This window comes from Bison bison, unplaced genomic scaffold, assembly GCF_000754665.1.
Source record: "Bison bison bison isolate TAMUID 2011002044 unplaced genomic scaffold, Bison_UMD1.0 scf7180017864145, whole genome shotgun sequence".
Classification (NCBI taxonomy): domain Eukaryota; kingdom Metazoa; phylum Chordata; class Mammalia; order Artiodactyla; family Bovidae; genus Bison; species Bison bison.
This window is the reverse complement of record NW_011494717.1, coordinates 6,170,913-6,192,008: the sequence shown is the minus strand read 5'-3', so window position 1 is coordinate 6,192,008 and position 21,096 is coordinate 6,170,913. Positions and strand designations below refer to the sequence as shown.

General features: G+C 51.7%; 1 protein-coding gene across 1 annotated transcript in view; it reads right to left on the bottom strand.

Moving 5' to 3' along the window:
- The window catches only part of KLHL29 (kelch-like family member 29), a 335,635-nt gene that overhangs the window by 52,051 nt on the left and 262,488 nt on the right, over positions 1-21,096 (bottom strand). Inside the window, exon 6 of the mRNA XM_010840684.1 lies at positions 20,653-21,096. This exon is cut by the window's right edge and continues 10 nt beyond it. Coding sequence (XP_010838986.1) covers positions 20,653-21,096 — 444 coding nt within the window. The remainder of the gene's footprint in view (positions 1-20,652) is intronic.

The following is a 21,096-nucleotide window of genomic DNA, read 5'->3' as shown; positions in this document are numbered from 1 at the left end:
ATCCAGCCTAAGCATATGCAAATAAGCGTTTGCAGACGCGCCACCGCCCGGCGCGCCGGGAACCTCCTGCGGTCCCTCCCTCCCCGCCCGCACGTGCGGGGGGCGGGCCCCGGCTACGTCACTGGGGGCGGGGCCTCCCGTCTCCAGGGGACCGCGCGCCCAACGCCACCCCGGCACCGGCGCCCCAACTAGAGGGACTTGCTAGGTCTGGGTGCTTTAAGGCCGGCGAGGAGTCGGGACCCAACCTTAAAACCCAACGTACGGAACAAACTAGCGCCTTTCTGGGTTGTTTATCACGTGTCAGGTGCTGGGCCAGAGGCACTTTACATTCGCTGCCCCAGCCATCTTTCTGCTGCTTAGTCACTTCAGTCGCGTCGGACCCTCTGCGACCCCATGGACCATGGCCCTCAAGGATCCTCTGTCCATGGGATTCTCCAGGCAAGAATACTGGAGTGGGCTGCCATTTCCTTCTCCAGTGATAAAGGAAGAAGTGAGCGGAGTGAAGTGAAGTCGCTCAGTCGTGTCCGATTCTTTGTGACCCCATGGACTGTAGCCTACCAGGCTCCTCCGTCCATGGGATTTTCCAGGCAAGAGGACTGGAGTGGGTTGCCATTTCCATCTTTCTGACTCCTTGTCATATATGCCCAATGGCCAACCCTGAACCCTGCCTTCGGGTTGGGAGGATAAGAGGATGCAGCCATACTTTGAAAAGGCCCCAAGGTGTGTTTTTTCTGCCATCCCGTTGAGATCCACAGATTACATTATCTCTTTTATTCTCCTGCCAACTTTATGATCGAAGGTCCCCATTTCACATATGAGGAAAATGAAGCTCAGAGAGAATCCCCAGCCAGAGTGTCAGAGCAAGATTTGAATCACTCTGTTTAATTCGAAGCCTTGCTTTTATAATTTTCAGTTGCTATAGTTCATTGCTTCCTAACCTTACTGTCTTCTTCAGGGCAGGGCAGGGTTGGTCCAGGGACCTAGAGAGATTTAGGGGTCATTTGGTGAGGCTCAGGGTCCAAGAGACACCATAAACGGTCACAATGTAGACAGAAAGGAGGATGTGGGAGGTGCGGCTGGGTGGGGCTGACTGGGGAGGCAAGCTGGAGGGCTGAGTGGCAGGGCCTGATGGGTGAGGTCCTTGGGAAGGGTTGCCCCGGGTGGGATGGAAGAAGCCAAGGCTAAGACCAGGCCTTGGATCTAGAGTCAGCTGGGGGCCTGGGCTCTGGACTTGAGGTGGTGAGGGGACCTCAGGCCTTCAGCTTGGGAAGGAAGGCAGACTGGACCCTGGGGGCGGGGCTGGGACTGCAGGTGGTTCTGGTGAACTCAGTGGCCATAGACCAGAAGCTTTACTACCCCCAGGTGACCCTAGGAACGGCCAATGCCTCAAATGGCCAAGGACTTATATGGTCAAAGCCCCTAAGATCACAAATACCCCTTAGGAGAAAGAGGCTCTCTGCTCATTGCCCAGGAGTGTGACATGGTCCTGCCCATGGCAAGGATCCATCAGAGCGTGAGTTACCTATGATCAGTGGGCAACAATAAGGTTAATAATAAGGTTAAACCCTGCAAAAAGTGTCTGGAAAAGAGAAAATGTGACAAAAGACATAATATTTGAATTAAGTTATATAAAATAGAAGATGACTGAAAGAGGACAACTAATGACTTCTGTCTTAAAGACGTGCTAACTCTGGAGTCATCTCGAGCCCTTGCTCAAGCTGTCCCCACCCCCTGGATTCTTACCCTGTGTCTAGTCTCATCCCTGCCGGATTCTCACCTTGTGTCCACAGCACTGGGGTAAGGTTTATGCTTCAGCACTGTGGACAGAATTGATCACTTTCAGCTATGCTCATTTGTTCATCCACTTATTCTATTCACTCATACATTCAGCAAATATTTACTGAGCACCTACAATGTTCCAGGCACTGGGGTGCAGCAGTGAATGAACAGACCCAAAGCCCTGCCCCTGTGGAACACAGATCCTGGAGGATGTTTGCTGGCCTCTCCGTCCCCTCTTCTCAAGGGCAGGTGTGGTTCAGTGGGCTCATGAGGACTGGGCAGCACAGTCATGCAGAGAAACATCCTCACTCATGTGTTTGGCTGCAGTTGGTCCCAGAGCTCCCAGTAAATGGCTTTTCAGAGCCTCAAGCTGCACTGACTCATCATCTTTCTGCCCTTCTTCCTAGTCAGCTGGGAAGGTTGTTCTTTTTTTTTTTAGATCCTTTTCAGGCCCCAAATCAGTGTGTATGTTGTGGGGGCAGGGGGAGTCTCTACTCCCAGGTGGATAAGACCATATCCTTCCAGATAAATCACCTAGTCCTGGAATGGGGATTATACATGCATGTTCTCCTGTCCCCCTGCTCCAGCGCCAGGTGGGTTCCAAGCCTAGTCCCAGCTAGAGCCTGGCAGGGCGGAGGACTGGCCCTGTGATGAATGCAGTGTAGGCTGTGTGCACCTGCGCACATGCACAGGTGTGTCTGGACAGGTGGGGCCTTCTGGATGTATACAACATTCAGAGCTTGAGCTTCTCTTCTTCCTACTGACTGACCAGGGCAGAACCTGGCTGGATGTTCCTGATCAACCTCCAGCTCTCATTCTGCCCTAATATTCCCTGCCCCGCAGGAAGGGATCTGGATTCCCAGGGGGCTGGAGCCTCAAGGATTGGGGCTGGGGAACGGTAACCTGAGTCCCTCTCCCCCATTTTTGGCTGCAAGAACCAGCTCTTATTGGGGTGGGTGCTTCTCTTTCCTGGAATTCTCTACCCTTTGGGAACTCTCAGGTAGGCACAGACATACTCTGTCTCTATAGTTCCTCAGGAGGGCTCTCTGGTTTCTGGTTGGCAGCCACAGGGTAGGGTGTAGGGGGTGTCTGAAGATGGTGGCTAGGAAACCCTGATGAGGCCACCCCTGATTCTCCCCAAGGAGCACCAGTTGCCTCAACTCAGGTGGAGGCACCTGCATGAATCAGAAGAGACGGGGGTGAGCATCATTTGAGGGAGGAGGTGGCAGGAGCTGGCACTGACCAGAGTCATACCTAGCTAGGGTGGCTGGAGGGGGCAGCAGCCTCCAGAGACAGGTGAGGGTGCTTAGTGAGAAATGAGGCCCACTGAAGGATTTTGACTAGGGCAGGACCTGGTCAGATGAGCACTTTAGAGATGCTCTAAGTGTGGATTGGAGAGTGGGAGAGAAGGGGCAGGCCTGGAGGCGCAGAAGGAGATGGGGAGGCTGCATGGCCACCCAGGGAGCCCCGAGGGATGGAAGGCAGAGCAGAGGGTGGAAGGTAGAAAGACCACATGGAGGCTGACAGGGTGGGCAGGAGGGCCTGGATGAAGGAGGGGATGTGGAGGGTCAGGTGGGCTGAGGCTGAAAGGCCCTGGTGAAGAAGAGCTCACAGGCCCAAGGTCTTCCTGGAGGTTTGGGGCTCCCCAGTCCTCCCTAGCTTGGGCGCATGTCTGGACATCTCCTTCAGTCTGGCTGCATGGCAACCTGTCTCAGCCTCTGTAGGGACTCAGTGTCCCAGAACCTCTGAAACTTTACAGTCAGGCAGAGATTTAGGGTTGTGTGCGGGGAATGGGGGGAGGTTGAACTGGACCGGAAGCCAGGCCTCTTCTGTGTTGTTCCAGAAGACACACACTTGTTGGGCATCCTTGTGGCCTGACCCAGAACTTGGTGCCAAGGATGTAACAGTGCATATGGGGTGAAGGGCAAGGCTCTGGGGCCAGACTGTCTGGGTTTTCATCCCAACTGTGTCCCTGAGGAGTTGGGTAAGCATGAGGAAATTACATCATGTTTCTGAACCCGGGTTTCCTCGTCTGTAAAATGGAAGTCATAACGGCAACCACATCATAGGCTGTGAGAATTAAAGGTGTCAACAAGAGTAATGTGCTCAGAAGAGTGCCTTCTAAAGGTGAGGGGAGGTAACACCCTCTGCAGGTTCCTAACAGGCCTCTCACAAATGCTCATGGCACACCTCCAGGGGGCGCCATGCATCTGGCATTATCATAGATTTTTTTAAGTTATTGTGACAGTTTTCTTGTAGGTGGCAGGCAAGGGTCTTGAGAAAAGGGTATCTTTAAAAATTTCGCATAAAGTTGCTAAATCGGCTGCTGGCGGGGGTGTTCTAAAGTCATTCACAGTCGAGTGGGGGAGACAGGCTTGAAAATAAACCATCAAGATGCTCGCTGGTGAGCCGGGTGAGTGAAGTATGCCATGCATGGGGGTCGGCTGAGGAGAGGATCTGTTGGTCCTGAGTTCCCCTGCTTCTTGCTGAGGCTGGTGCCTCAGACCCTGGTGCTTTGAAGACTGGGTGTTATAGGAACCCCAGCTTCATGGGAGGCCTGGGGCTGCGGGCGGCCTTGTTCCCAGGCCCTCTGACTGACCGTCCTGTCCAGACGTTCCTGCCACAGGCGAGGCCGCGGGGCTGCGGCTCCAGCTCTGAGAGGCCCAACTCCCTCTTCTCTGCCTCAGAACCGTAAATGTTCCTCTCCCGACGCATTCAATTCTGCTGTGGCAAAGGCAGATGAACGCAAAATAAATAACCAGGAAGACCTCTGCGCCCTGGGCTCCCCTGGCTTTGCGGTGATTCCTGACTAGCTCATAATTCACCTCCCACAGTCCTCCAGGTGGCCCTCCCGCCTGGCCCACCTCCCTTGCTCCCAACCCAGGGAAAACCGAGCCCCTAACCTCTGTCTGTAGAGAGGATCCATGGCCTGTGCTGAGAACGCGGTGTGTGTGTGTGGTGGGGTGTGGCCCTCCCTGACCTCTGTTGCCCCCTCTAATCAGCCATCAGCTGACCCCTCACCCCCAGACATAGCATCTTCTTGTGCTGACGGGGGGCATCTTCCCCACCCTCATGAGCAGGGGTGAGGGGTAATTTCTGAAAGAGGAGCAGGCTTTCCTCACAGACCCTTAAGGCTGAGCTGGGGTTCAGCTCTGGTGGCACAGGCTGTGGAGCCCTGGAAGACAGAGACCCTCGCCCCTATGCTGGCCTTTGTGGGGGCAGCGTGGGACCCTCAGGGAGAGTCAGCTGCGTAGGAGGATCCAAGTGTGAAGGGCCAGAGAAAGGGGGACTGTAGGCCCTGTTCCAGGGTTGATGCTGCTTCTATAAACCTTCTCAGGGCTCCTCACGGGCCTTTTACCTCAGAGGCCTGATGATCCCTGAGGGCTTTTGTCAGGCAGCTAAGAGGCCAGGGGAGAAAAATGCATCTTCAGTCTCTGACTCCAGAAGCAGGTGACCAACCAGCTCGGGAGAGGCTGCTCTGGCTGGGGCCCACCCCCTCCTCAGTGCTCCAGGGGAGCCCCAGGCTTGGGGTTGGGGGGCGCGGGAAAAGGAGAGGCCAGCCCGGCCTGCAGCTCTGTCCTCGAGGCTTCACAGTGTTCCAAACTCCCTCCCAGAGAGGGCCAGAGAATTTTTCCGGCTGTGCTGAGCTCCTTCAAAGATATCAGCACATGGTTAATCTTCCCTCCGTTCAGAAATGCAGAGTAATTTGCCCGAGTGGGGATTTCTGCATATTTATACTAATGTCTGTGTTTAAAGCTTATGAGACAGAGAATTGCTGAGAGATGTCCATTAGCAATATATACAGACTGCAATTATTTCTTTATGGTGTGTCGTCTGACTGCAGAATACTTTATTTCAATGGAAGTAGCAGGCTCTGCCTACTGTGTTTTCTTATGTGCCCTAAGAAATCAATAAGAACAGAAAAGATGTAAAAGGAGGCAAGAATAAAAGGAGGGTGACCTTTCAGGATTCTGGGAGCCTTGAATATGCTATTCCAGGAACTGCCTTCATCCTTGGAATCTAAATGTGTGTGCCCAAGTCGGGGTAGCGGAGGGGAATTCAGTAAGTTTGAGACCGTGGATGAGAACTTGTGAATCTTCTCCATCTCGGAGGTGAAGCTCTCATTTATCCCGATGAGCTGCTGGGGGTGCTCCTTCAGAGACAAGCAGGAAGAGAACAAGGAGTGTCCTCAGAGGACCCCACTTCTGACCTCCAGCTCCTTTCTCCCCATGCCCACCCCAGGGACAGACTCTCAGAAGGAAAGCAGGTTTTGATCTGAAACAAAAGAAGCCTCAAGCTGGAGGTGCACAGACCAAGGCTTTCTGGAATCAGATTGGAATCTGGTAGAAACCCAACTTTTTCCTGGGGTGGGGAGGAGGGAGGGAGAAAGAGCTGTTTCAGAGCCAGTGAGCTGAGACTTGAGCCAATGAGACAGGGAGGGAAGAGCCTTGTTGGGGAGCTGTGGTTGGAGGGGCCCCAGCCTGGGAGAGTGTGACCAGGAGGCTGGGGACCCCTCATCTCAAGTCCTACCCCATGCTCACCTCAGCGCCCGCTCCGCCTTTCCTGGCCTCTTCTTGTGACTTTTCCGTACTGGTGCCCAAGAACTTAAGGCAGACAATTGCCCAGCAGGCCTCACAGACAGATTGGACCCTTGTGCGCTCTGGAAGAATGCCTCAGTTACCAACCTCTGGAAGGGAATCATTGAGCCTAAGGTAGTCCCCAAGATACAGAAAGGGATGCTGTCCTAAAGGGCGTTTTGGATAAGAAAGGCTGGACAAGCCGGGGTGAATAGATGCAGATGGACGATTTCAGATTTCGTGTAACCGCCAACTGGTGCTGACTTTTTCTTGCCTTCTCCTGGGGCCCCAGGGCCCCTGGCCCACTCCTCACACCCCTCTGTCCTCCCAGCTGGCCCTCGGCATAGCCAGCACATCTGGGCAGTGCCAGCGGGGTCACTGCCCGCTTCCTCCCATGGTGCCTGCCATCTCCTGACCTTCACAAAGCCGGTTTTCATCTGTCGCCTCGATTTCCCTTCGGCGGGGAGGCACCACTCTTTTCCGGCCTCAAAATAGTTTCCTGAAGTCAGTGTTGACTTCTCACTGTCTTCTTGCACAGAAATCTTTTCCAAGAGGCGCTGGGGTCCAGAAGCGGGACAGATGGTCCCTTTCTTTTTATAACATGGCCAGTCTTTTGAAGTGAAGAACTATAAACACAAGTTTTGCCTTCAGCAGATGTTCTGTGGGCACAACAAGTATCACTTTGTGCTCTTCAGCAACTGCGAGCTGTGGTAGCTGAGGGGAGACTGAAATTGGGCAGAGCGTCAATGTGTGTTCAGGGGCCCCGGGGCCCTGGCATGATGGGCCCTCTTTGGTCTGGACCTCGTCCTTATGCTTGGCCAGTTCCAGGTCTCGACTTCCTGGGAGCGGTGTCTGCTCCCCTTCCCTGAGCCCGAGGACCACCCAGCCCTAGAGCCACCTGTGCGGTGGTTGTTTTTGAAGGGCTGGCCGACTAGCTGAGTCCTGTGCAGCTCTCCCACCTAATCCTGAGACCAGGACTAAAGGGTTCAGAGGTTGTGGGTTGGGGTGGGTGCTCTTTAAAAGAGCATGCTTCAGTTTGATCGCTTTTTTCTTTGCGCGATTTACCATATGGTTGTCTGGTCCCCAAGGTTGTACTGGCTGATTCAGGCCAGAATGGCTGGTCAGACATATCTGTTGAGCTCCCAAGGAGCTGGTGGCTGTGCTAGATGTTGGCTGAAAGCCAGTTCCCAGAGCTGCACCCTGGTGGCTCCATTGGTGACAGAGATATGAAAAGTGTTAGCCACTCAATAGTGTCCAACTCTGCGACTCCGTAGACTGTAGCCCACGATGCTCCTCTGTCCATGGAATTCTCCAGGGAAGAATACTAGAATGGGTTGCCATTCCCTTCTCCAGGGAATCTTCCAGACCCAGGGATTGAACCCAGGTCTCCTGCAGTGCAGGTAGATTCTTTACTGTCTGAACCACCAGGGACAGAGGTATGAGGTGTCAGTAACTACGTCTAGATGGATGTGCGGCTATTTAGTAGATTTCAAAAATTTTGCTCATTTAAAAGGGCATAAGCTCAATTAATAGACCTCGTTAACTTCAAAGATGTATCATCTTTGGCCAGAATTGGTTCTTTCATAGGATGATGGGCTCCATCAACTTTATTGCACTGGCAATACTTTGTATAAGGCGTGGGAGATGTAGCAACAGGAAAGTCTGCCTGACTCCCAAGTTCCAGTCGCTTCCGTGGTGGTCAGCGAATGCCCTGTCTGTGGCTTCCCTAAAATGCCCATGTGTCGCGAGGATTAACTTTGGGACTTAAGTCCACCTGTCCAGTCACCCATCCATTACATGACACTTTTGGAGATGAGGAAAGAACCCAAGAATCATCAGTCTATATTGAGAAATATCAGACACATGACTCGTAGAGACATAAGACAGCCACTGTGGGACTTGCCCATCCCTGACTCCAAACATACCTAGTGACCATACAGGTTGCAACCTGAAGCTTCAAGGTGCGGTGTGTTGGAATGGGGTGGGCGTCAGAGGCAGGTAGTTTTGGTTGACTTCCTTCTTATTCTACCACTTATGCTTGGGTCTTGATTATATACCCAGACTTTGATTTTCCACCTATGATCTACTTCACAGGACCACTGCAAGGATTACATAAACACAGAGTGAATAGGTAATAAAATGTTGGCTCCCCACTCTGTGCCCTTCTGGAAGACAAGGGTACCTCTGTCAGCACTGGCCACCAGCCCCCTGGAATGGTGGTCCCTGACACACAGCCCGAGACCACCTGGCTGGTCCAGCCTTACAGCCTGGGTTGGTGTCATTACCGCCAATACCCAGAGGGAGGCCACATGGCTACTTCTCTGCCTTCCGGGATGAATGACCTGAAATTAGGAATTCTGGAGTCCCTGCTCACACCAAAAAAACCTCACCTCGTAAATAACTGTTGCTGGGTCTAAGAAGGTAATGAATTTCTCCATATAGAAGAAAGACTGAAAATACAGGATTTATTTTTGCATCAGTCAGAATTTCTGAAAGCTGTCTGTTCAAAGGGCCAGATGGTCTGAGAGCCTTCAGAGTCACCACTTGGTGGTTCCTAAATGTAGGGGCCTGTGAGGTCCTTGGCAACAGGTCCTGGGGTTTGAACAAGAGGAAGACATCCTGGGTGTGTGAACTAGGCCACTATTTTGGCTCTTAAAGATTCTCTGGACTGTAATGGACCAATGTGGCTGGCCACTAAAGGTGTTCATGTTTCTAGGAGGGAGCTGCGCTCTTTAAATGGGCCTCAACTTACTGAAATAACCACAATATAACGGCAGTTTTGAAAGCCCCCAAGTTAAAAGCAAAGCCCCAAACCACCCAATATTTGTAGAGACCTGGAGGATGGGGCTAGGCTTAGGAACATTAAGCAGGCACTTCTAGGACAAGCCCCAGCCACGGGAGTGACGGGATGAGGGCCCTGGAGCCCACATTACAGAATTTGCCCCTCTGCTTGTTGGGCAATGTTTCTTCTCCATCAGTCCACATTCCTAGGGCCACCACAGACATTGCCCACATGCTGGTATCATGATTTGGCCCCCCTTTAAGCATGTGGCAACTTGTCTCTCCCCTTCCTCTCGTTCAGGCCTGGTGGAGCTGCCAGTCAGCACGGCACTCCTGTGGGCTGTGTGTGCCAGGCAATGTGTGCCCCTCTGGGTGGGTCCTGGAGAGGCACAGTGTTCAAACCCAGTGCATCCAGGCAGACGCTGGGCCTGACTCTAAGTGGTGTTCAGTCTGCAGGGAGAGAGAAGCTTCTAGAGAGAACTCCTAGCAGCAGAGGTTCCTAGTGGCTGGGGGTGGTCACAGGGAATTTGCTAGAGGCGGTTCCTTGTCATATCTTGGTGACACCTCTGAACTTCAGTTTCCCCACCTGTAACTGAGAGGGTGGTGGGTTTCTAAATGACCTTTAAGATAATATCCTACGCTGACATTCACTATCCTGGGGGAGGGGCAGAGGGTGGAAAGGAGGGGGATAGAGTGTTGCTTGGGAGTAAATTCCCACCAAAGGAGGGGCAGGTGATGAGTGCTTGGGGGAGAGCACAGCTGTGAGTTGGGTGTGGAGAGGCTGGGCTGAGATACATCTAACCCTTAGTCTCCAGAGGAAATAATTTTGAAAACTCAGTGGAAAGCTTGCTGCTACAGCCAAGACTGGGGGCAAAAGGGTATAGGAAAGGGGAGCTCTATAAAGAGGAATGATCTATAAACCCAACCTTGATGAGAAAGAGGAGGGAAGAGACCCTAAAGATTTGGTGGAGTGGACAGGAGGATTTTTGTGAGGTTGTTTTTTCTTTTCTCTTAACTTGGAAGTTGGAGTGTGTGTGTGTGCCTGGGTGTGTATGAGTGTGTTTTATACAAATAAATCATGATTGTTACAGAAAAGTTAGACTATGTGCAGTGTGATGCTCAGGACCATGGGGGTGACCGTTGCCTGGTGTCCCTTTAAGAGGTGCTTCAACAAGCTGGAGCATGATTAGGGAGGACTCCAGCAAGGTAAAGGACCAAAGGACCCATAGGATGAACTGCTGAGGTCACTGGAGATATTTGTAGAAAAGGAAATTCTGCCACCATCACAAATCTGAAGGACTGTCATGGAGAACAGGAGCCAGCTTTGCTCTGATGGGCCCAGAGGGCAGACCATGGAAGTTACAGGAAGACAGCTCTTGACCATTTAACATCATAAACCATCTAGCTGTGAGTGGCCGCGGCTTAGTCCCCAGCGGTGGAGGGAAGATTCTTGCTTCTGCTGGATGGCTCTGAGATCCCTCCCAGCATGAAGGTTCTACAGAAATAAAAAATTAACCCCAAATATGGATGATTCTAACAGTGGAAAATACAGACAGTGCTCAGCTGACAAGGAATAGAGTGAGTGGCTTAAAGTTAAACTGGTAAAAATGCTAATAGTAAATCAATGAAAAAGCTCAAGTAAGTATCAAGCATTGAAAATCACGCGGTTACATTGTAACTGTCAAGTAAGTAACTTGGCTGTGGTGAGGGGCTACCCTTTCCATTTGCCAGCTCCACTGATATATATGGCCTGTTACAGACTGAATCGTGTCCCGCTGCTGCTGGGTTGCTTCAGTCATATCCAACTCTATGCGACCCTATGGACAGTAGCCCGCTAGGCTCCTCTGTCCATGGCATTCTCCAGGTAAGAATACTGGAGTGGGTTGCCGTGTTCTCCTCCAGGGGATCTTCCTGACTCAGGGATTAAACCCGAGTCTCTTATGTCTCCTGCATTGACAGGCAGGTTCTTTACTACTAGTGCCATCTGGGAAGGCCCTTCTTCCCCAAATTGTTATGTTGAAACCCTAACCCTCAGTGTGAATATATTTAGAGATAGAGCCTTTGAGGCGGTATTTAAGGTTAAGTGAGAACATAGGATAGGGCTCTAATCCAATATGACTTTATAAGAAGAGGTTCCAGGAGCCCATGCGCAGAGGAAAGCCCACGTGTGGACACTGAGAAGATGGCCGTTTGCAAGCCACGGAGAGAGGTTTCGCTAGAAAATCTGTGGGCACCCTGAGTTTGGATTTTCAGCCTTCAGGACTGTGGGAAAATTAACTTCTGTTGAGTCAGTCTATAGTATTCTGTAATGCAGGCCTGATCTAATTAACATATAGCCCATGACATTGGTCCTGCAGAAAGTGGTAAAAAAAAACTAATAGGTGTTTGCCTGGGATGTATGTTAGGCCTGGGTCTAAGACACTGAGCCATGAGAGCATTGAGTGGTCACTGGAAGAGGGGAGGAAAAGGCAGTGAGAAGCCAGTGGGCAAAACAAGATGGTCCACAGTGCTGTACTTGGTCATCCAAAACCCTGCAGGGAGAGCTACAAGGCGAAGAACATTCTGGAGCTGCACTGAAAATGCTTGGGCTTCCCTCTAAGATACATGTTTTTAAAGAGAGTTACACTAAGAAATCAGGCAATGACAACAGTTTCAATAGGTGGCAACATTTTGGCCATTGTTTTCTTCAAGCAATTGACATGTTGTTTTGTGTTCCTAACCTACTATGCTTGTATTATTTTCACATTTTCAATTTCTAGAATAATAAGCATGCTCCTGAATGGAATGTAGTTGTAACGGAATCATTTTTTGTTGAGCCAGGTTTGTGCCACAGTCTCACAGTTTGGGGTACTGATACCTCCCCATCCCTGGGGAAGAGGCAGCAGGCACGCCAGACCTGCCCAGCTCTCCCCTTCTTGAAACTCATCTCTAACCTTGAAAACTGAACTAAAAAGCCCTAGGGGCCAGCCCGACAGGACATGCCTTTCCTAGCAGGATGGCACATGTTGGTTGTTTGAATAGTGATCAGGCCACAGGAAACTTGCCATTAACGTCTGTTACGATAGGAGAGAGAAATGTTTACCAAGACTTCCTGGATCCTGAGTGTGCATCAGTTTCTCAGTTGGAAGCTGATGACCCCAAAGTGCTTCCTTCCGGGAGGAAAGCCTCCAAAGACCAACAGGTCTTCACCTTGTAAGACCAGAACAGCCACAGGGACTGAGGAATTGAACTTGCCCGAGATCATGGACCCTTACTGTGCCGTCACTGATGGGGAGAGGTAAAGAGAACTTCTGGGAAGCCCTAGCAAAGTCCAGGCTTTCTGGACTTTATGTTTCAAGGGTTCAGAGAATGAATTTCATGGGTGTAAATCAGCATAAACCACTAGTTGAACCTGTCCTTGATCAGGATGGGCGCTGAGAACCATTTGGGTAGATGTGTGTATGTGTGTGTGTGTGTGTGTGTGTAAAACTCTGTGGAACTGAAGTCATGATTTCTGGGTTCCTGGTGCTTATTTCAGGCCTTCTTCCTAAGAGCTGGTGTCTGTGGAACTACCTGCCTTCCGCTTGCCTCTTCTGAATCATTTCAACTGCCTTTAAAGGCTCAGTCCATATTGACCTCTCTTTTCCAGCCCCTTAGCTCTTATTACTGCCCCCCGGCCCCCGCCCTCCTCCAAGTGGAATTCAGGGTCTTCCAGGGAGACCTCCATCCCTCCCAGCACCCAACATGGTGTTTGAAACCTTGTGGACATGATCACAGGACATCAGGCTCAGCAGGAGCCGAGACCTGCACGGGTCATGCCTCTTGTGCCTGGGAGAAGCCAAGTGTGGACTCGGCACACAGTAGGTACCTAATACTACATGCACATTGCTGTTGTTCAGTTGCTAAGTCCTGTCTGACTCTTTTGCAACCCCATGGACTGTAGCCCGCCAGACTTCTCTGTCCATGGCATTCCCCAGAATACTGGAGAGGGTTGCCGTTTCCTTCTCCAGGGGATCTTTCTGACTCAGGGATCAAATCCGAGTCTTCTGCACTGGCGGGCAGATTCTTTACCTCCAAGCCAGCAACCTCCTAGTTGCTTGATAAATGCCTAGTGGTGAGGTAGGGAGGGAAGTAACATGGCTGGAGCCTGTCAGTGGCTTCTGAGTGTCAGTGATGCAGAACCTAGTGGTCATTCCTGCTTGGTGTCTGCTTGGGTCACAACTTCTGAGAGAAGACAGGGCTCGGGACCCTGGCAGCTGGCTTCCTGCTGTGGATCACCATCCTCTTCTGAAATCCCAGGAATGGAAACGTTTCCTCCCTTGGCTCCCACTTGAAGAGCCTCCCCCACCACCCCATTCCAGTTGCTGTCTGGACTCCTCTCGCCCTGCCTGTCAGACAGTTAGGGCCAGAGTGGGATTTCTGAACTGGAAGATGCTCAGTGGAGATTTGGGGCTGAAAGCCCACGTACCACTCCTGGCTCACTGAGAAGGCGCCCAGGGCACATCACTCTGCTTGTGCTCTGTTGAGCAGTGGGGCCCAGAGAGGGACAAACGCAGGCTGGGGCTCAGGGCCTACCTCCTGCTCCAAGCATGACACCATCACTGGGTGTTCTGACCGCTGTGCTGCATTTTCCACTTGCCTGGTTCATTTATTGTCAAATGATCTGTTAACAAAACCGTTAAGCCCTGGACAATCCTCCAATTAATGATTCACAAATCCCTTGAGGACAGAGCCCTATGAAGACAGGAGGGCCTTCTGTGGCAGGCTGGGGGCAGGAGAGGAGGAAAGACCTCATGGAGATGAGATGGACTTTCAGATTCCATAGGCTCTGAGACACTTATTTCCTGGGGGAGCGTGTGTGTTGGGGTGGGGGCTGGAAAGGGGAAAGTTATCATGATGGCAGGACTGTGGGTTTGGTTCCAGGTCTGTGTTGAGTGTTGTGTCAGTCAGAGCTGGGAGAATGCTTTGGACAACATTGCTTTAAAAATAACGGAGATCCTGAGCCAAAGGTGCTTCAGACAGCGTTCCCTGTCCCACCTGCCAGCATTCTTTAGAATTTATAGTAGTGGTAGTAATAACAACAGCTAACATTATTGCAAGCATACTATGTGCCAGGCACCGTGTTTAGGCTCTACATACATTGTTAAATCCTTAAAGCAGATCTAAGAAGATGGCACTGTTATTATCTCTGTGTTACAGATAACTTAGAGGCTTAGAGATACCAGGTTTCTAGCCAAGTTCATTGGGTTAATGGGTAGTGGAATTTGAATTCCACCCAAGCAGTCTGGTGCAGGACCTGGGCTTCTGGCCACCTTTCATGCTGCCAGCCACATGCTCCTCACCCCCCTTCACCTACAGCCTTAGTTGCTTTGTCTGCAGGAGTGACATAATTATATTTGTCCCATCTATTGATATGGCTATGGGGGAGGACCCCTGCAGTGCCTTGGGCACCCCCAATATCAAGCTGAACGTCAAAGGATGCTGAGAGCCCCTGTGGGTCATTAGGAGGAGTCCTCCCAAGACAAATAGCTCCTGGAATTAGGAGGAGGTTCCCAGCAACGGGCTGGTTCCCTCTGGTTGTTATGGTGATGGTAGGGGATTGTAAAATGTTACAATGAGAGAAGGCAATTTTCTCTTGTACAAAGTGGACCTCTGAGAACTAGGTGCTTCAAACATCATGATGTTAACATAATCTCCTAAGACTCTGGAAGGCAAACTGGTCTTTACTTTCTCACATTCCCCTGGGTTCCTAAAAGGCCATGGACACTGAAGGATGGTCCTGTACCATCATCATAGGAAACACTTTTATATGTAATTACAAAGGGCTAGGCACTTTTCACTTTCATGCATTGGAGAAGGAAATGGCAACCCACTCCAGTATTCTTGCCTAGAGAATCCCAGGGATGGGGGAGCCTGGTGGGCTGCCGTCTATGGGGTCGCACAGAGTCGGACACGACTGAAGCGACTTAGCAGCAGCGGCAGGCACTATCCTAAGGGCTTTATGTAAAATAAATTGCTTAATTCTCACAACCGTAAGAAGCAGATTCTATTTTTTATCCCCCTTTTACAGATGAAGAAACTGAGGCAGAGTTTCAGTTCCCATATGCTCTGGGGTAAGAATTAATATTTTGGTGGAGATGCTTGGCTACAGGAGGAGCTTTGAAACAGATGGACTTCTGTTCCCAGAAGTATGGGGCAGGGATGGGGGGACCAGGCAGCTACAGAATGAAGTCTCACATAGACTTCGCTGCATGCCTTGACCCTCAAGTACTAACCTGTTTTCACCATACAAAGGGAGGAGGCGGCTACAGAGAAGTCATGGAACCTCGCTGGATAATTCCCATCCCAGTGTTGTATGCTTCATTCCTCTAACTCTTCACCATTTAGTGCCAGGTACTGGCTTGGAAACTGGGGTGGAATGGGGTGGAGTCTGTGCCGGCCCCCAACCCAGGACCTCACAGTCTAGTTGGGAGAATGACCCAGAAACAGGCAAACTGTATCATAAGTGCTCAGCCAAGGCTCAGAGCAGAGCTGGACAGGAGAGAGCCCAGACTGTGGAATGGCTACAGGGCAGCCTGCTAGCAGAGCGATGAGAGATGGTGAGAGATGAAGCTGGGAGGTAGGCAGGCAGGAGCTGGATGCTGGAGCACCGTGTCAAGGGTGGGGCTGTGTCCTGAGAGCAATGCAGCCATTGGAGGCATTCGGCAGGGAGTAACAGAACCAGACTTTGTTTTGAAATGATCACTTTGGCTGCGGCATGGACCCTGGACAGGAGGGGTTGTACTGTTGAGGCCACTGATGCAGTCCTGGAGTGATGTTGGCCTGAAAGGAGGGTGTGGAGACCGAGAGGAGAGGACCAATTTAGAGGGGGCAGACTCAAAGGAGTTTCCAGACTCAGCCCATAAGGGCATAAGGAAGACCATGGATTTGGACTCTGAACTCCTGCATGGATTCAAGGTATCATTTCTGAGACAGAGATAGGAAGAGCTGGTCTGTGGCAAGGTGATGTCAGTTGGGACATTTGTGCCTCTGGGCTAACTGTGTGTGGGCAGACAGCTTTATCCTGCACCCCCGGCTTCTTCTAGAATCTGTTATTAAGGGAGTGGGTTGCCCTAGTGTGTCAGAGGCTGGTGCGGGGAGAGATGAGATTGATGCTGAACGCCAGGGCTGGGGGAGAGGAGGGTGACTCATCCCACTCCCTTTTAGGGATGGGGACACAGCATTCCCGTTAAGCAGCTTGACCAGGGGCTGGCAGCCCCGTGAACAAGCTTGGGCTTCTTCTATCTCCTCTGCACTGGGGCGGAGGCCCTGCTTTCTGTGTCTTTGCCAGCTTCTCTCTCTGCTAAAATCCCCAAAGCTGGGGCCTATGTCAGCAGGAGCAACTGGGTTGGTGGTAAGTGGGCACAGTGCTCTGTACGGTCAAGCCTGTGATCTCATTCACTTCTGCTCTCTGCCTGATGGTTGTACTGTCATCCCATTTTCAAGATGAGGCAAGGAAGCCTCAGGGAGGCTAGGAGTCTTGCTGCAGTCACACAGCTGTCCACTCTGCCTCCAAGTCCCTTTCCTGGATCCTGTCTTTGCCCCTTGTGGAGGCTGGGGCTACTGCTGTCCAAATAGAAGGTGGCAGAGCTCCATGGTGTGGAGGTTCAGAGGCAAGGGTGAAATGGGAGGAGATGCAAAACCCATAGGAAGGGGCTGCCCACACACCTATTACAGGACTCCCCAACCCTGAGCACCCTCATGGCCCTTCACCTGGGGCCTATGAAATCTAAAGTCAAAAGAGATAAGCCTCTTCACTTCTGGTCAACTTGGACTTTGCTTTTTGGTCCAGAAGCCAGAGGGGACAGTTGCAGCCTGGCTTCTCTCTCCCCCGACATGCAGATGAAATTACAATAGCCTTTCTGCAGCTCACCACTAGGCCCAGTGTTTGGGGCTTTCAGGGGTCTCTGGTCACCCTCCTGGCCACCAGAAGTCCTTCATGGAAGAAGGTAGGGGCTAGAAAGAATGACAGCAGTAGCCTGCACCTCTGCGGTGACACACACATAGCTGGGTTCACGTGGTACGGGTGCAGGGACACCGGACTTTCCGGATTCACAAGGTCTGATGCTGGTCACCACCTCTGCCCGCGGATCAGCTCAGGGGTGCAACTCAGCAAGACCAACAAACGGCTCAGGGATTTCCAAACAGGATTCGAGTAGAACTAAATCTTCATCCCCCCCTTATCACTTTGCACACATAAAATTTAATTAGCTTTCAATATATAATCTTAAAAAAAAAGAAAAGAAATCCTACAGATTCCTCCCACCCCAAATTGTTCTTCGAGAAAGAAAGGAGGTTTATCTCAAGTTTCTTAAGAAAAAATCTATAGGCACACAATGCATTGAAATAACATTCATTACAGGGAGCTGCATGCAAACCGGCTTCTCTAGTCAGAGATGAGAGACAATCGCTTGACCTATTGCAAATCAAAAAGCATTTCCACACCACCTGTATTTTTCAACTGGTTAAGTTTTAAATGAAAGCCCCAACACCCTTTCTGGGAAGGCACAGTAACAGAGCCCCAACTGAAATTTCAACTCAGTCGATGGGAAGATAATTACAAGAAACAAAATGTGAAATTTAAAATCAGGGCACTAATGAAGTCTAAAAATACCAGTGGCCCATCCTTTTGGCTGGCAAGACCTGTTCTTCATGGAGGGGATCTTTTCGTAATTACTCAGCTCTGCGAGAGACCAGGTTGTCACGTCAAACAACAGTAGGAAAAATCGTGGGACTTTAATGAGCTAGATCTCAAGGAGTTCTATGGTGGATCTTATTATAATGCCCGGCAAGCTTTCAGACAGAGAACAGGAGAAAAGGAAAGTTCTTTTTTTTTAAAGTAGAGTTCTGACTAGTGTTGATGTTCTCATGCGGGGCCTCCTGGCTCCTGCTCGGAGCCAGCTGCCTGTCATTTAGGAGTGTGAAATCAATTGGACTTCGGAGATGTAAAATCCCTAGGGGCAAAATTAAAAGTGACCCAAATCCAAACCCACGTGGGCTTGTCAGGAAGATGATTCTCACACAGCAAGTTTCAAAGATTTGGTTTCAAAATTCGGGTTTCTTATTTTAAAAAATATGCAGTTGTTTGACATTAGATCTGACAGATAAATTATCCCTTTAGCAATAAAGGCTTTTAAGATTAGAAATGAAAGGAGAAATTACCTTAAAAAAAAAAAGAAAGAAAGAAAAAAGCCCACCCAGGCTTGAGCTGGGAGGCATTTGTGCAGGCTTCATCCTCTTTCTTTGCTGCAAATACCGGGGGGAGAAATCAGCTGACGAGGGCCGTAAATAGAGAAGCGAGTTCAATGTAATTTCCGGGGAAACAGCCAGCTCACTGGAGAACTATGGAAGTTGGTGTGATAGACAGGTCACCAGGTCACCAGCTGGAGCTGGGAGAATCTAGTTGGCTCCCCAGAAGTTGGGGCTGTGAACGCTTTCTAGGCCCACAGCATCCCCAGGCCTGGCACGGAATTCACACCATAGTGGCTGGAAGAGCAAACCCCACCAGGGGTTTCCTCCTTCCTGTCTGTGGGCTCAGGCCCATGATAGAGGATGGTTCGTGCTGTCTGACCCCACATGATGTTACAGGTGTGGCTCTGCAGGGCCTGCAGGCCCAGCGTGAACAGGAGCTCAGCAGGGACCTGCCTTGACCACCTATATCTTCATGATCTTATGAACTCAGATGCCTAATGGTGATCAGATGTGCCTACGCCTGGCAGCTTCAGGGGGCGGGGTATGGGGTGGATCCCAGCTCTATGTTAAGCCCTAAACCAGGAACCGGTCCTGTCTGGGCCAGTTTACCTTGTTGCACAGAACCAACACCTTTTCCTGGGGGGATGCCTGAAATTGGCAAGGCAGCAAGAACTTCATCGGTTCTAGGAGCTTCCCTGGGATGGGGTGAGGGCGGGGTGGACACACCCTCCTCCCCCTACCTGATGGGAGAAGATAGTCTCCCATCTTCTCAGGCCTTGGCACAGCCTTGGGAGCAGCCGGACACCCAGTACCCAGTGCGTCACAGTTGGTGGTATGTAAACTGTGGGTACATTTTTTTTTTTCAAAGGGAGAGGGAGCTTAACCAAAACAATTCAAACAAACAAACAAAAAATAAAAAAACAATATAGTCAATTTTTAAAAAAAGATCTTAAACAAAGCAAGAGTTTACCAAAATTTAGATGTAATTTTCTCATTTAAAACTAGTGCTGATTTTCAAAACAAAGGCAGTCCGGACTCAATCAGATTGGGAATTAAACCCGACAGAGATCTAGACACGGCTTTGTTGTTGGGATGCTTGACAAGGCCTAGAAATTGCTCGCAGGGATAAAGACAGAGATTCAGGAGGGCAGGCTGGATGAGAATGGCTGGTTGGAGCCCTTACTCTGCTAAGACTCTGGTCTGCAGCCCCCCTCCCCATCTCAGGGTTCGTAAGTTGGGAGGCTGAGGCGTCTCGCTCGAGGTTCACACTTTTAGACCATCTACTTCTCTTTCAGAGGGAGCCTGGAAGCCCAGCAGGGCAGATCACCCATTATGCACCCTCTTGTCCACACCTGGGTCCAGGCCTGGTTGCCCTGCCTTTCCACTCAGCAGGAGTGGACCTTGAGGGGATGGGCGAGTCCGGGGGTATGTAAGCTCCCTGCCCCCCTCCCCCCGACTCAGCTGCAGCCTCAGGTCCTCCCAGATGCTCTGCATCCTGACTGCTGGACCCCTCAGTCTGGTCAAGAGTGAGGCTGGTTTGCTGACACCCTCTGCTCTAAGCCTTGGGCCGGGGCCCAGCCTCAAACCATATCCTGGTGTCTTCCCTCCCCTGGCTCTGTTCTCAAGAATCTGGAATGAAAACAGGTCCTGGGGAAGGGGGTTAAATGAAGGTCAAGGCTGGAAGTGCTCTTTCTTGGGGTCTCACAGAACCACCCATGAGTTCTTGAAACCAAACATTTAGCTGCCTCAGGATGGGCCAGGGAGGTGGCGGGGGGCGGGGGGGTGTCTTGTGGGCCTCACTTCACACCCCTGAGCTGCTCTCATCCAACGCACAGCAATGGGTACTTTTCTGGGGGTGGGAGGATGGGCACACGGCCAATTCATGTTCTGACTGTCCTTGAGTGGAAAATGGAGAAGGCCCCCAAAGGGACTGTTCTAGGCGGACCTAAGAGGAGGCTTCCTGCTCATGCTGCCTGTGGCCTGGCCTTGGGTCAGATGGGAGAATGGGCCGGGGCTCGGGCTGAAGGCGGAAGGCCCTGTACTCGGCAGGCTCTCCCCGCCCTCCTCTGCTTGCCTACCCACGTTTCCCTGCCTTCCTTGTCCTGCCCTCCACTTTCCTCTCTGCCTCCTCAGTCTAAGACCCAGCTGTCCCAGGCGGGAGGCCCCGTTGCAGCCTGGATTGAAGCAGTGGAGGACTGCTGGGGAGCTGGGCACCAGGAACCAGGCTCCTGTGCACGCTGTGGTGGTGACCACACACGGGGGCACAGGTGTGGGCACACAGGAGCGCGTGGGCTGCAGGACTTACCTTTGGGGTGCCCAGGGTCCGTGAACTCATACTTCCCCACGCCAATGGTCCGCAGCATCTGTAGCCCGTGGGCCGATTCTGACGTGGGGGGCCCGTTGGTGGCCGGGGCCACGCTGGGAAGAGTGGCAGACGGCTGGGCTGGCAGCGGTGGAGGCAGCAGGGGCCCTGCCATGTGGCCGTTGCCCACGGCGGTGGGTCCCGGGCGGGCCACCTGCCCGACGCCAGGCAGTGTGGAGACAGCCAGGGGCTGTGGGCTGGCGTACAGGGCCTGGGCGGGCATGTTGACCACCACGCTGCTCAGTGGCTGGGAGGGCGGCTGTGGGAGTGAGTAGTGGCCTGGCATCAGCGGGAGCTGGGGCCCCACGTGGGGAGGCAGTGAGGGGGTCACCCCGATGACCGGGGCCTGGACGTTCACCGCTGGGCTGAAGGTGGGAGGCTGGGCCA